Source organism: Emydura macquarii, unplaced genomic scaffold, assembly GCF_026122565.2.
Source record: "Emydura macquarii macquarii isolate MOO-44397 ecotype Brisbane River unplaced genomic scaffold, CSIRO-AGI_Emac_v2 contig_691, whole genome shotgun sequence".
Taxonomy (NCBI): domain Eukaryota; kingdom Metazoa; phylum Chordata; order Testudines; family Chelidae; genus Emydura; species Emydura macquarii.
The window spans coordinates 10107189-10119283 of NW_027130828.1; the positions used below are offsets into that span (position 1 = coordinate 10107189).

Genomic DNA, 12095 nt, shown 5'->3' on the forward strand with positions numbered 1-12095 from the left:
TATTGCCTGAGAAGCTGCTCTGTAAGAACTAAACCTAGGAAGTGAGTTAGTGCTCTGTGAAAAGGATTTGACATTGCTTTAAAACTGATTCCAAACTAGAGTAGCCAGCCCACTGGTGAATATTCTTTTAACCACAAATAATACTGGCTTCTGTTATTTTGAGGTCTTAAAATACTCAATACACCTGACATTCTGTCTATGATACCTCAATTTTCCAATGAAATATGCTAGCGGGAAATGCACAAGCACTAACAGATCCTCTAGCACCACGCAATTAAATGCAATAGAGGCAAAGAACATGTTATTTTGGGCCCTTATTTTCTTTTTGTATAAATTACTTGGTTAAGTGGGCTCTGAGCTACTTCTAACCAGTTTAAAGACGACTAGGTAATAAATGGGCTGCAATGAGATGCAAGAAAATAATTTGTCAAGCACTAAGGACATCAGAAGAACCAAGGATGTTTCCCTCTTAGTTTTTCTTTTCATTATTATTTCTAATATACAGATCTGGGGCAGGGAGGGAGACAAGGAAAGGCAAGAGAGCTTTGGAAAACCAGTCTCTTAAAGGGCAATAAAATGAGTGCTTTGGGTTTCCCTGAAGAAGCCACTGAGGACTTGTCTCCTCCTTCTGGAGTTGGAATATAAATGTGAGGTATTAAAATATTCCCTGAAACTTTGAAGATAGTCATAATCCCATCTGTCAGACAGTAGACTGATGGATTTAAAGAAGGTGGATTATGAATTTGCTTTTAAGTATGGCTTAATGTGCATAATTTCAGATTACAGTGTTTCTTCAGTCTCTTTTAGGGTGTACTGACATTTCCCAGGGGAGAATGCTGCTCTGGATTACATTACGAACTACTTTCAGTCATTAAGTATTTACTTGGCATATTTGAAACAGTCACAGTCCATATCAAGATAGCTGGTTCTGACTCACACACATGGAGATTTTACGGGATAACACACTGTGCCTTTGCTGCTTGGGGTTTTCATCAAAGCAAACAGGAAAGGAATGCAACAACTATTTGAGGTAAGGGGGAAAGAAATCTGAAAATGCCCCTTAACTCTCAAATACCACAATAGCAGCAAGATTGGAGATGGCTACAATAAACTCCATGTTTCAGAAAAACAACTTGTCTCTCATTATTCCTCTCAATAGACATTTCATTCTGCTTGTCCGATCTCTATTCCAGCAGCACTATAGTGTTCAATGAAGGATAAGGAAGAGCTCTTCCCTGCATTCTCCTGTGCAAATGAGATATAATCACAGTTCAACACTAGGTGTCACTCTCTCCATATATGAAGGGAACTTGAAATGTTACTTCTCTTTGGATGAAACCAAGTGGGGAACAGCAACACTTAAACAGGAACCTTCAAACACAACCAAGTGCCCAAATGACCGCCTTCTGAAAGAGTGCCAACCCAGGAATACTCTGGTAACCAGAATTCAAGGGGTAAAAAAATGATCACTTTTTCCAGGTTCTGGAAGCATTTTTATTCACAGACAAAGCATATAGATATATATTTACATTTCATAATTTCCAACATGAAAGCTTTCATTGGTTATTGTTTCCCCACCAGCATATTACACTGCAACTCCAGCAATGATGGCATGGTGTCAAGTTTGCACTTGAATTCTTAACAATAAGAGTTTACACTATGTGGATGGAAGGCACTACGGGATCTCAAGATGCTTTTATAAACATAAAAAAAACCCCAAATCTCAATGCTTCTGTGAGCTAAATAAGTATTATCCCTATTTCCCAGATGGGAAACTAAGACAGAGAAAGATTAGTGGCAGAGCTAGGAACAGAATCCTGATTCTCTGACTTCCAGTCCAAGCCACTTAGCATTGAATCGGTTTTAGTTGTGGATATTTAACCCAGGAAGTTCTTTCCCCTCATCTAAATCTTTTAGCAGTGAACAGCTACTGAAATGCCTATTTTCTAGTTGCACAAGGGGCTCGCCTTTTGGGGAAGGCACATGATGTGACCAGAAAAGTTAAGGTATCTAAAGTACCAGCGAAGCATGATCTCTAATTATGTTGACTGTGTCACATCCCACAGCAATCTTCGCCAATTTGTGTTAGCTTTTTGACAAGTTCACTTTTGCAGCTCTCATTCCCCAAAATGTGGGGAACACACGTCCAAGGCTTTAGCCTGGTTACTGGACACAATAAGTTCCTGGCTATATTACAAATCAGAGCTACGCTGCAAGCAGCTTCCCTGACTAGGTTGTAATTGTTGTACAGATGGGGCCTTGGAAACAATACAAATGGTTCAGCTCTCACCTGAACATAAACTCATCAGGAGAGGCAGACAAATGCAGTTAAACAACCATAGATGTATGCAAAAGGAAGGATTTCCAACAATTTGCATCATCTGACCCTGACTGAGGAAGTCAGACAGACCATTACCAATAGTCAGACTTAAGAAGGCGTAGCCTGAAATTTGCATTCCAACTGGAAGGCTATGAATAGAAACTTTACAGTTTTAGTTCCTACCTTTAAGGTCTTCACCGCCACAGTAAGGTTATATTTCTTCCAGACTCCTTCATACACCTCTCCATACTGGCCTCCTCCAAGTTTGTGCTTCATGGTGATGTCAGTTCTCTCAATCTCCCACTTGTCATAGTTTGGAGACACTCCATAGATAGTGGGCTTGTTGCGCTTCGGTGCGGGGTAGTGTAGAGTGGTGATAAGCCCATCTGCTACAGTCGAATGGTGATGAACCAACTCTGCCAAAGTGTTGAAGCGGCTCTCGGAGGAGACATACAGCTGAAAAGCAACCACAAGAGAGAGAGGGTTCATTCACACAACACAAACAGGGTATTGATAAAACTGCTTTAACATGCACACACATTATATTTTGCTTTCCTGATATTATGGTTGGGTTGAGAATGACCAACGCTCAGATGAGAAAACTTCTGCTGTAGGTGACTGAACAGGCAATCATCTTTCCTCTTTGTCACTATGGATCCAATGGCCTCGAATAGTGTTGCAGATCACCCTGCTGCTGTTGGAAATGCTTTCTTTCAAAGGAGGCTCTGGCCACTTGTGGTCATTTAAGATCCCATGCGCTTTTCTGAAATGTGGGATTGTTGGCCCTAATGTCCTGACCAAATTTCTACTTGGGTAATCCACATGCCTAAATTTCCCTTGAAGTTTCAGTAGGACACCATATTCATCTTCACTCTCGCATCATGCGGTTGCATAGTGTGGCTGTGTGGTGTTAAACAGCTTTGCAGTTCCAATCCAGTGATGGCTGCAGGTCAACAGTACACTTTCAGATTTGTCTGGATGAGAGGTACTACACAGATGTAAGTCCATGGCCACTGACTGTGAACCTACGGTGGGACACTGTAACAGTACGCTGCACGTGCCTTTCTTTAGGTCTCTTTTACATTTAGGGAGCTTGATGCATTTTAAAAGTAAAAGTCCCTTTAAAATGCTGGCCAAGGGACTCAACAGTAATACACTGCATTCCCACAGTTCAAGTTCCAACCCATCTCTCTAGTCATTGGGCTCCTGGAAGCTGATAACATGGGAAAATGATGCCAATAACCCCACAGTAGAGAAGGGGAACGTTTCATTCCACCAGCATATTGCTCTGTGCTGGAAGCAGCATGCTGAAGGTGGCAGAGCTCCTCTTTTCAACTGAAGGACACAGTCTTGTCATGGACCCAATTCAAAGAAGGAACATCACCAGCCTAGCTGGAGGAGGAGTAGCAGTGTGCCTATCAGACAAGGGAGATGTGACTGCAGCAAGGAAGCTGAAAGTAATCAGCTGGGGAAAGTGAGGCGTGGCATAGTCTCTAGTTGAAATCCTGCCTGTCCCTCTGTGAGACTCTGGCTTTCTGGATATGTGTTTGGTACAGTGAACCCAGGCAGGGAGAAAGATGGGGACTGGAGATGACACAATCTCTCTCTGAGTGAGAGAGGGAAGAGATTGGGAATAAGGAGAAGGGAAACCAGCCAGTAGTCGCATGAGATAAGGAAGCCTTACAGTGCAAGAGAGGTGTTCTCCCTCCCCAAAAAATCTCAGGAAACACACAAACAAGTCAGCCAAATGGTTAAATACAAATGGTAACCCTTAAGATTAGTCACAAAAGGCAGAAGTTGCCAATCTGCATATCCCAGTGCTCCAGGGACTTATCTGAAACACACAATGCAAGAAAGGTAAAAGCTCAACCAGACACTGCATAATCCATACAGGGCAAAACTGAAATGTGTAATCTGCAGTGATGGCCCCATGTTTTCTGTCTGTCTCTTTACAGCAGCATGAGTCACAAATAGGTTATATCATTACAGTCCTTTGTGGCTATTATCTTTCAGGCTAAACCAGAGTAACAGGAATCTTGTCCTCTACAGTTTCTGGGAAATTTAACATCTATGCAGCATTTGGAGCCTAGAAGATAACTGTGCTGTAGGGACACCCTCCTCCACTGATATGGGGCCATAATCCTTGTTTAAAATGGAATTTCTTCTGAGGAAAATATACTTTGAGATACTGAGAGAGGGATAAGTGCATGCACAACTGCTAGTCTTTCTATAAAACCACTTGAACAGAAGCCACAAAATTAACTGTTCTAGTGATAACACGATTCATGGATGCACATAGACATTCACAGCTGAAGAGTTTTGCACAGTAAACTGTGGAGATCTACATTCCCTTATTCTTTCATTTCCTTTTAGATGCCTTCCCCATTGGCAAGGCTCATGTAGAAAGTTTGTATCTATAGAAGATAGAGTCAGCTCAAAACAGGACGTTTTCTAAGTCAAGGGAATGTTCTTCAGTGAAGTGTGAAAAACCCTTCATAAGAAGAGGTGAAAGCGCTTTTAAAAACAGAGATTCCAGAGGATAGAAAAATGAACTAACAAATTATGTAATTCAACATAGCAAGAAACACTGAACTGTTTGGGGAACAGCCTCAGGTTGGACCAGGACTCCTAGACCAACTATTCCAAGCTACTACAACCCACTCTTTTAAGCAGACTATATCTGTATGAAAGCAACTTCTCTTTCCAATGCTAACAGTTCAGATACCACATTGGTGGGTGCAACAAAAAATGTAAACAGACTAGAATACTTAGTTCAAGATCCCACTGATAGTTCTTTGCATCAAAAAACTGTGCTCTTGGTCTTATATGTTGGCTTTCATTTTAAAGTCTCAAAGCACTTTATATACAGGAATTAAACATCACAATATTCCTGTGTGACAGATAATATGTCCATTTAACAGATGAAGACAGTGAGACACAGAAGTTAAAACGACTTGCCAAATGTCTCACACAGAATCCACGACAAGAGGGAAACAGAACTCCGGAGCCCTCTGTCCTCAGCTCAGACCCCAAGACCACACTTCTTCACATTTTAGCATGCACAAAATTTACTATTCATGAATGGATCCAAAATATAAACTACACTGTACAACTGTTCTGTAAATAGGGCTTTTCTATCCTCTTGATGTTTAAATCATAACATTCAATCCTGAATGCCTTACCCATCAGCACTAATGGAAACCAGAATTATGGTGATGTGTTCAAATCTACATCTGGAATTTGTAGCATGCATCAGAAGAAAATGAAACTAACAGCCTATGCTATGCAATAAGCCACATAAACATTCTGATCAAATAGTCACTGCTTCCTCTCTCTTCCTCAGACCTCCTTCCCCAAATATTCATCCAACCTGTCTGTCAAAGAAATTGCACCAGGGACCCTCTGTTGTGGCTGACAGCAGTCCTTGTATAGACATAATGGATTTTAGGCTTCTGCAACGTGTGGGGTCACACGGAATGTTCATATAAATTGTTTACTAGCTGCATTGCTGATACACTGCCCAGGCAATTCTTGTAGATCCTCAGAAAAACGGTAATGTTGGCCCTGCTTCAAGTGCCTCTTGTCAGTTCTGCCTGCACAGATTAGTTGCAGCTTCTGCAACTTCTCCCAGCATGCTGCATGCTCTTCTCTGCTATGACTTTTTAACATTCATCCACTCCCAGGAAATCTCAATGGATTCCAGGGCTGATCTGATGCATACTTCACCTGAACAGTTTTCATCACCCCTACAACTGCAAAAACAAAATCAAAATATATAAAATCACCACAGAAGGAGAAGTGCATAGGTAGCCATGATAAAGGCATCAAGGTTTTAGTGATGGGTTTCCATCAAGTTCACTCACTGGAAGTCCAAGAGGAAACATATCAGATACGCAGTCCTGTGACCCTATATACTGAGAATGACAAGATTTTAAAGCCAGCTCAACAATGCTGTTTGTTTGATTTGGTTACTGGATAGGAGACTTGGCCTCAAGTGCGATCAAACTCAGGAAAATCAAACTCTCTAGAGCACAGAAATGGCTTACCATGAGCCTGGCTGCCCTGTGCCAGACAGCCAAGAAGGGATGCTTTTAATGCCTTCCTTAAAATAAAGCACATATAGTCAAGGTGAAGATGAGCCAATGAAAAGGGAAATACAGAGACAACTCCTTGAAGATCTTATTTTCTAAGCTGCTGAACACCAGTGGGTTTGATTTAAACGGTGCTAAAATTAAAAAGTAGCCATCTCCATCTGACCCTTTCCTATACTCTTCAATTTTCCTTCAGAAAAAAGCTGAATAAAAGCTGTGCTATGCAAGGCATATTTTTATGCCAAGCAGCAGTTGTTCCACACATTTTTGTAATATCTCCTCCTCCTGACACTGTGTTCACTCAGTCACAGGATATGATCCCACCAAAGCCATTCATCCTAACTGTAGTGCTTGCTGATATTAAATTCCTTAGATGGGCTGACTAATGATACAGCAAGCTGAGAAGGCCCCAGATGCCCAGAGAACTGAAAGGAAGGGTTTGCCATTTGCTTTTCTTTTTGGTGAGAGATGATTTACTGCAAAGTGGTTAATACAATTTGATACCCAGCAGTTTGGAATGAAAGCATCTGGCCTGGCACAGTCCAGTATTTCACTTGGTGAGGTCTTGGATATTAGCTATGTCCCTGGTAGAAACCTTATTACCATCTCTCCTTCCCCATCATAGCTTTTCAATTTCACATGACTGTCAGCTACAAGTTGGTTTTAATGAATTCTGCTTGTCTGTGCCTATTCTCAGCAATGTCGATTAAAACAACTCTAGGGAAAAGAACCCATTAACCTGCTTAGTATAGATCTGAGGGGATCACCTGAGCTCTGCTTAACTGTTTCCCGGGATAAACAGCACTGCCAAGATGCAAGCTTTCAAGTACCATAGGGAACACATATCATGATATCTTGCAGTTAACTGGTCATGGAGCTGTGCTGATGTGGCTCAACATCTTCCTAAGTGAGCAACACAAACCCTCAACACCAATTTGGAAAGAAGCAACATCAAACTTCTAGACACAAAGGAAGGATAATATTCCAGACCATCCTTTAACTTTCCTCGGAGGGCTTGTCTATATGAACACTCAGGGTGTGTCTACACTGCACATTAACTGCAGCCTCAGATTCGGGTTTGAGGCCAAGCCCCTCTTCCGTCCAAACATAAATGGTCTGCCTCAGGTCAGCAAGCACTAAGGACCCAGATCCTAGGAGACTATAGAGTGGGGCGGGTCAGACCCAGAGTCCCTCTGTGATTCTGGTCCAAACTCTGTCATTTTGCACTGTGGATGCAGTTCAAGTGGCAAAATTGAATCAGAAGGCCTCAGTAGTGCAGCATGGACGCATTAACAGGGCTGAGTCACCAGATCCAGCAATTGTAACTCAGGTTTACAACTGCAGTGTTGATGCTCAAGTGCAGGCTTGGAAACACTGAGTTTATAAACCCGGGTTCCACAGACCCAGATTTACAATGCAGTGTAGACATAACCCTTAGTTCCTGGCACGCTGGGATGCAAATCTAACAGAGTCTAACTAAACGTTCTCAGTATGCTTTAATCTTCTTCCAAATCAAAGTGCACTACGGAACGTTTCGTGCATGGCAGCAAGAGTCCCTGTGGACACACACTGGGCGGCAGGCTAGTGTGAGGTAGAGTGAAACTCCAGCTTGCCACAAACTAAGTGTTATATAGACAAGCCCTAAGTACACAGACCATCATCACTTTGCTAATTTCAACCACGTGGATCCTGGCTGTATCCTGATGAGATGAAGAGCAAGGGAACAAGGAAAAGACCACAGTACCCATACACTGTAGATATGGGATACATTGCCATGACAAACTTTACCAGATTACCCTAATTACAACGCTTTTCATTAAAGCAGCTAAGACATGTTTTCACTACAGACCATTTGCTTTTCTATAAGCTTTTTTCATACTTGAAATGTCTTATAATGGTTTTACATAGTGATGAGTTAGACACATAAAGAAGCCATTATGTACTCAACGCTCCAGAAACTAGAGTTTGTTTTACTGACCTGATACTGCACCAGTGAAATCAAAAAAGAGTTTTGCCATTAATGGTGATGGGAAAAGGCCCATACTAGGCAAAGTAAAGTTGGCCGGGACCAGGACCCTGAAACCCTTTGTGTTGATTTTTTAAAATGTATTTATTTTTAAATGGTAAGTGATCTTTAAACTACTCCATGTTGGCAGGAAGGATGTCATGGAGAACAGCAATAGCTATGTCCCCCAAGCCATACTGCAACATCCAATTTAGACTGGATTTAAAGGAACACGACCTGATCCAATTTGGCCTAAAATTTAGATTTTCTAAAGCCCAATGCCAATAGAAATGTTTTGATAAAACTGAAACAAAAACCTAAGGAAAAGGACACTATTAAACAAACATTTCCCTGCAGCATTCACAAACTAAGTACTGTAGAACTGTGCTAGTGTACAAGAACCTGAAAGTGAAAAAGAGAAGAAACTGGCCACAAACAAAAGTGACCTACAGTGCTTAGCCTTCCTTTCATTATCCAAATGAAATGCAGAAAAGAAGGCAAAAAACTACAAACAATAACAGTGCATGCAGTGTTGTTGCAGCTATATTAGACCCAGAATGTTAGAAAGACAAGGTGGAAGAGGTCACATCTTTTATCAGAATGACGTCTGTTGGTGAGAGACACAAGCTTTCAAACTTACAAAGAGCTCTTCTTTAGGTCTGGGATTCCCGGTTTGTTTAAAAGTGTCATTTAACTAGGATTTCTAGATCTAAAGAAGAGCTCTGTGTAAGCTCAAAAGCTTGTCTCTCTCAACAGAAGCTGGTCCAATACAAGATATTATCTCACTCACCTTGTCTCTGTAATGACAGTACATGATACTTTTATAATTATTTTAGTTCCAATAACCTGAAGTGTTGTTACTAACACAGATAAAATGGCTATTTTAAAAATACATGACTTTTAACTTGACCGTGTCCTTTTAAACAAAAATGATGGTACTTGAACCTATGGGACAAAATTCATTCCTGGTATAACTCCACTAAAGACATCAGTGGAGTTACACCAGGATTAATCTGGCCCAAGGTCTTCACCACTGAGACATACTAATAGCTATTAGGGGATTGTAAAAGGGCGACATTTTCCCAAAGCTCTGCTGCAAAAAGGTTCTAATATCTGAAGTGCTCTTTGTTTAGATGTTGTAGATCAGTCTGTAGCACCTGTCATGACTTCGTGCTCAAGTCCATGGCAAACCTACAGTTGATTTCAATGGGAACTGTACTAGGCCCCTTCTACAGCAAGCAGTTGAAGTGGATCAGAATGGTGTTTCCTTTAAAGTTTGTGAGGTTTAACTCCTACCTTTCCATCAGATGCAGTGTTTATCCTGTAGTGGTACACCCTTCCCTCGTATCTCAGTGATATAGACCTCTGTCCTGGACTGCTTTCACTCTCCCGCACAAGAAAGCTGCCATTGATTCCGCTGCTCAGCAGGTACTCGGCAGCATTGCGTGATACTGGTCCATGGTACCAGGAATGTTTCTCCAAACTATTCACTGGGGTGATGTAGTTGCTCGGCACCCAGCCCTGCCCATTCTTCGTTTGGGCCTCACACCACTCCCCGTTATGATTGTAGCCCAAGACACGAAGCTTTTCACCTTCACATAAAAACAAAATATAATTAGATATGGCAAACCTGGGATGGGCGAGTAAAGCTGGATTCTTTCTGGCTCACATCCAAAATTCTGCAATCAGACCATATGTACTGATTCAGCAGAGAACTTAGGCATGTGGGTGCCTTCAAACACAAGTATATCCATCGAAGCCAATAGGACTACTCGCATGTTTTAAGTTACATATGTGCTTAAGTGCCTTGGTAGACTTAGAGACCTAAAGTTAACAACTCTGTTGCTAATGCATGAACCAGAACAGAGTCCAGCAAACTCGACCTGACCTATGTTGGCTCTGTAGGGCTAATAGGTGGGAGAAAAAGGAGTAAAAACTTATTGATTAGCAAGGACACACATGGAACAGAGCCTCTGAGTAAGAAGTAGATATTTTTATATAGTCACTTTTCAGAGAAGAGCTGCATTTTAATGAAAATTATAAAGCTACAGACCATATTCTAAAAAGTACTTAAAAACCATTTAAGGTTTAATCCATCTTTAAATCCTTGCTTCCATTGAAGGGTTTAATTATGATATCCAGTTTTCTTCCCCCAATGCATACTTTAAGGAGACTATCTCATTTAAAAGGCTCTTTCCTCGTGAAAGGTTTTCATTTGTTTTAGGACAGCTTTCATTACAATATGTTTCACAGGGATTATGAATTTCATTATGCCCCAGTGATTTCTCTGCCTTGTCCCTTCTCACACATGCTCCGTCTAAATGGAGATCTCTTACCTTTAGTTATGCTGAGAGTGTTGTCCCCACTCGCCACAAAATCATAGAGTGCAACAAAAAGATTGGGGTCATTTTCACTAGGTCCAGACAGGAGGTTTTCTTTGGAGTTCCAACGGGCTGCTTCACTCAGACCCTGGGGCTCAAAATCCGACACTACTGGCCTCTGAAGGGCTTCTGGAGGAGAAGAGGAAAAAAGGAAAAAAAAGTTTCGTTCTTGCTGATAAAAGCCAGCTGCTTTTTTCACCCATTATGAGTTTCTAGTTTATTTAATTTCTTGACATCTGTGGTCCTCATGTACACCGGCAGAAGGCAAAAATGATCACTGTCTTAATTCAAATCTTATGGAGCATACAGTGCTCTCTCGTTCCCAAACTTTGTGCAAATGTCCCCACATTCTTTTCTGTAACATGCATTTTCCCCGCCTCCCAAAGACAGTTGAAGAGAGAAGGCACCTTTTATCCCTTTCAATAAATTTCTGTTCATGTAGCCTGCTTGCTGCTTAGCTAGTCATTTGGTTCAAATAGCTAATGGAAGTCAGATTTATTTATTTATTTTTAAGAACAAAGGTAAATCTGCTAATTTTTCCTAAAAAAATAAAAATATCAAAGACTCCAAATCATCATAAGGCACACAGGACAATGATTATGGGATGTAGTGTACGAAGGTTAACATCGCAAATACTTCTACTTTTAAAAAAATTATAAACTATCTTCCCTCTTCATTTTTTTTTAACCTAACAAATTCAGAGTACAAGGCTGTGTTTCCTCCTACAGCAGCTGGTGACATGCACAAAGCAGAGATGGTACTATTTTTCTTTCAGTCTTGCATATATGTAGGTGCCTGTGATGCCATCAGCTGCCTCAAGGGAAAGATTCTTGACAGTTGTCTTCACAATGAAAACTGAATTTCAAGTCCCCCAATATAAACTGGCATATTATACTGCTACTTTTCAGTAAGAGCAACCCAAAATTTCAAGCCAGTCCAAGCACAGCAGAGAACCCTTGACCTGCTGCTGCAAAATTCTCCTTCCTATCATAGATTAGTTCAGCATACAACTCAACCCCACCGCTGCTGCTACAAATTAGTTCTAAGCCTTTCTTTCTGGGGTTCACATGGCAGCAGGTTGGAGAGGAGTGTCTCAGGCCAGAGTATACTAGAAGCTTTTGCCAGTATAATAATGTCAGTTAGGAGTGTGATTCTTCATGACATTTTTATACCAGCAAAAAGCCCTGGTACAGATGCAGTTATACCAGCAAAAAAAGTAGTTATTTATTTTGGTTGAGGAACTAGTATAAGCTAAATTGGCAAATCCTTTCCAGTGTAGGCCAGGCCTTGGAATCAAA

General features: G+C 41.2%; 1 protein-coding gene across 4 annotated transcripts in view; it reads right to left on the reverse strand.

Moving 5' to 3' along the window:
- Nucleotides 1-12095, reverse strand: part of ABL1 (ABL proto-oncogene 1, non-receptor tyrosine kinase) — a 107520-nt gene that overhangs the window by 15623 nt on the left and 79802 nt on the right. For all 4 annotated transcript variants that reach the window (XM_067541948.1, XM_067541949.1, XM_067541951.1 and 1 more), the window contains 3 exons: nt 10753-10926; nt 9713-10008; nt 2504-2776 (listed from right to left, as the gene is read on the reverse strand). In XM_067541948.1, the coding sequence (XP_067398049.1) occupies nt 2504-2776; nt 9713-10008; nt 10753-10926 (743 nt within the window). The remainder of the gene's footprint in view (nt 1-2503; nt 2777-9712; nt 10009-10752; nt 10927-12095) is intronic.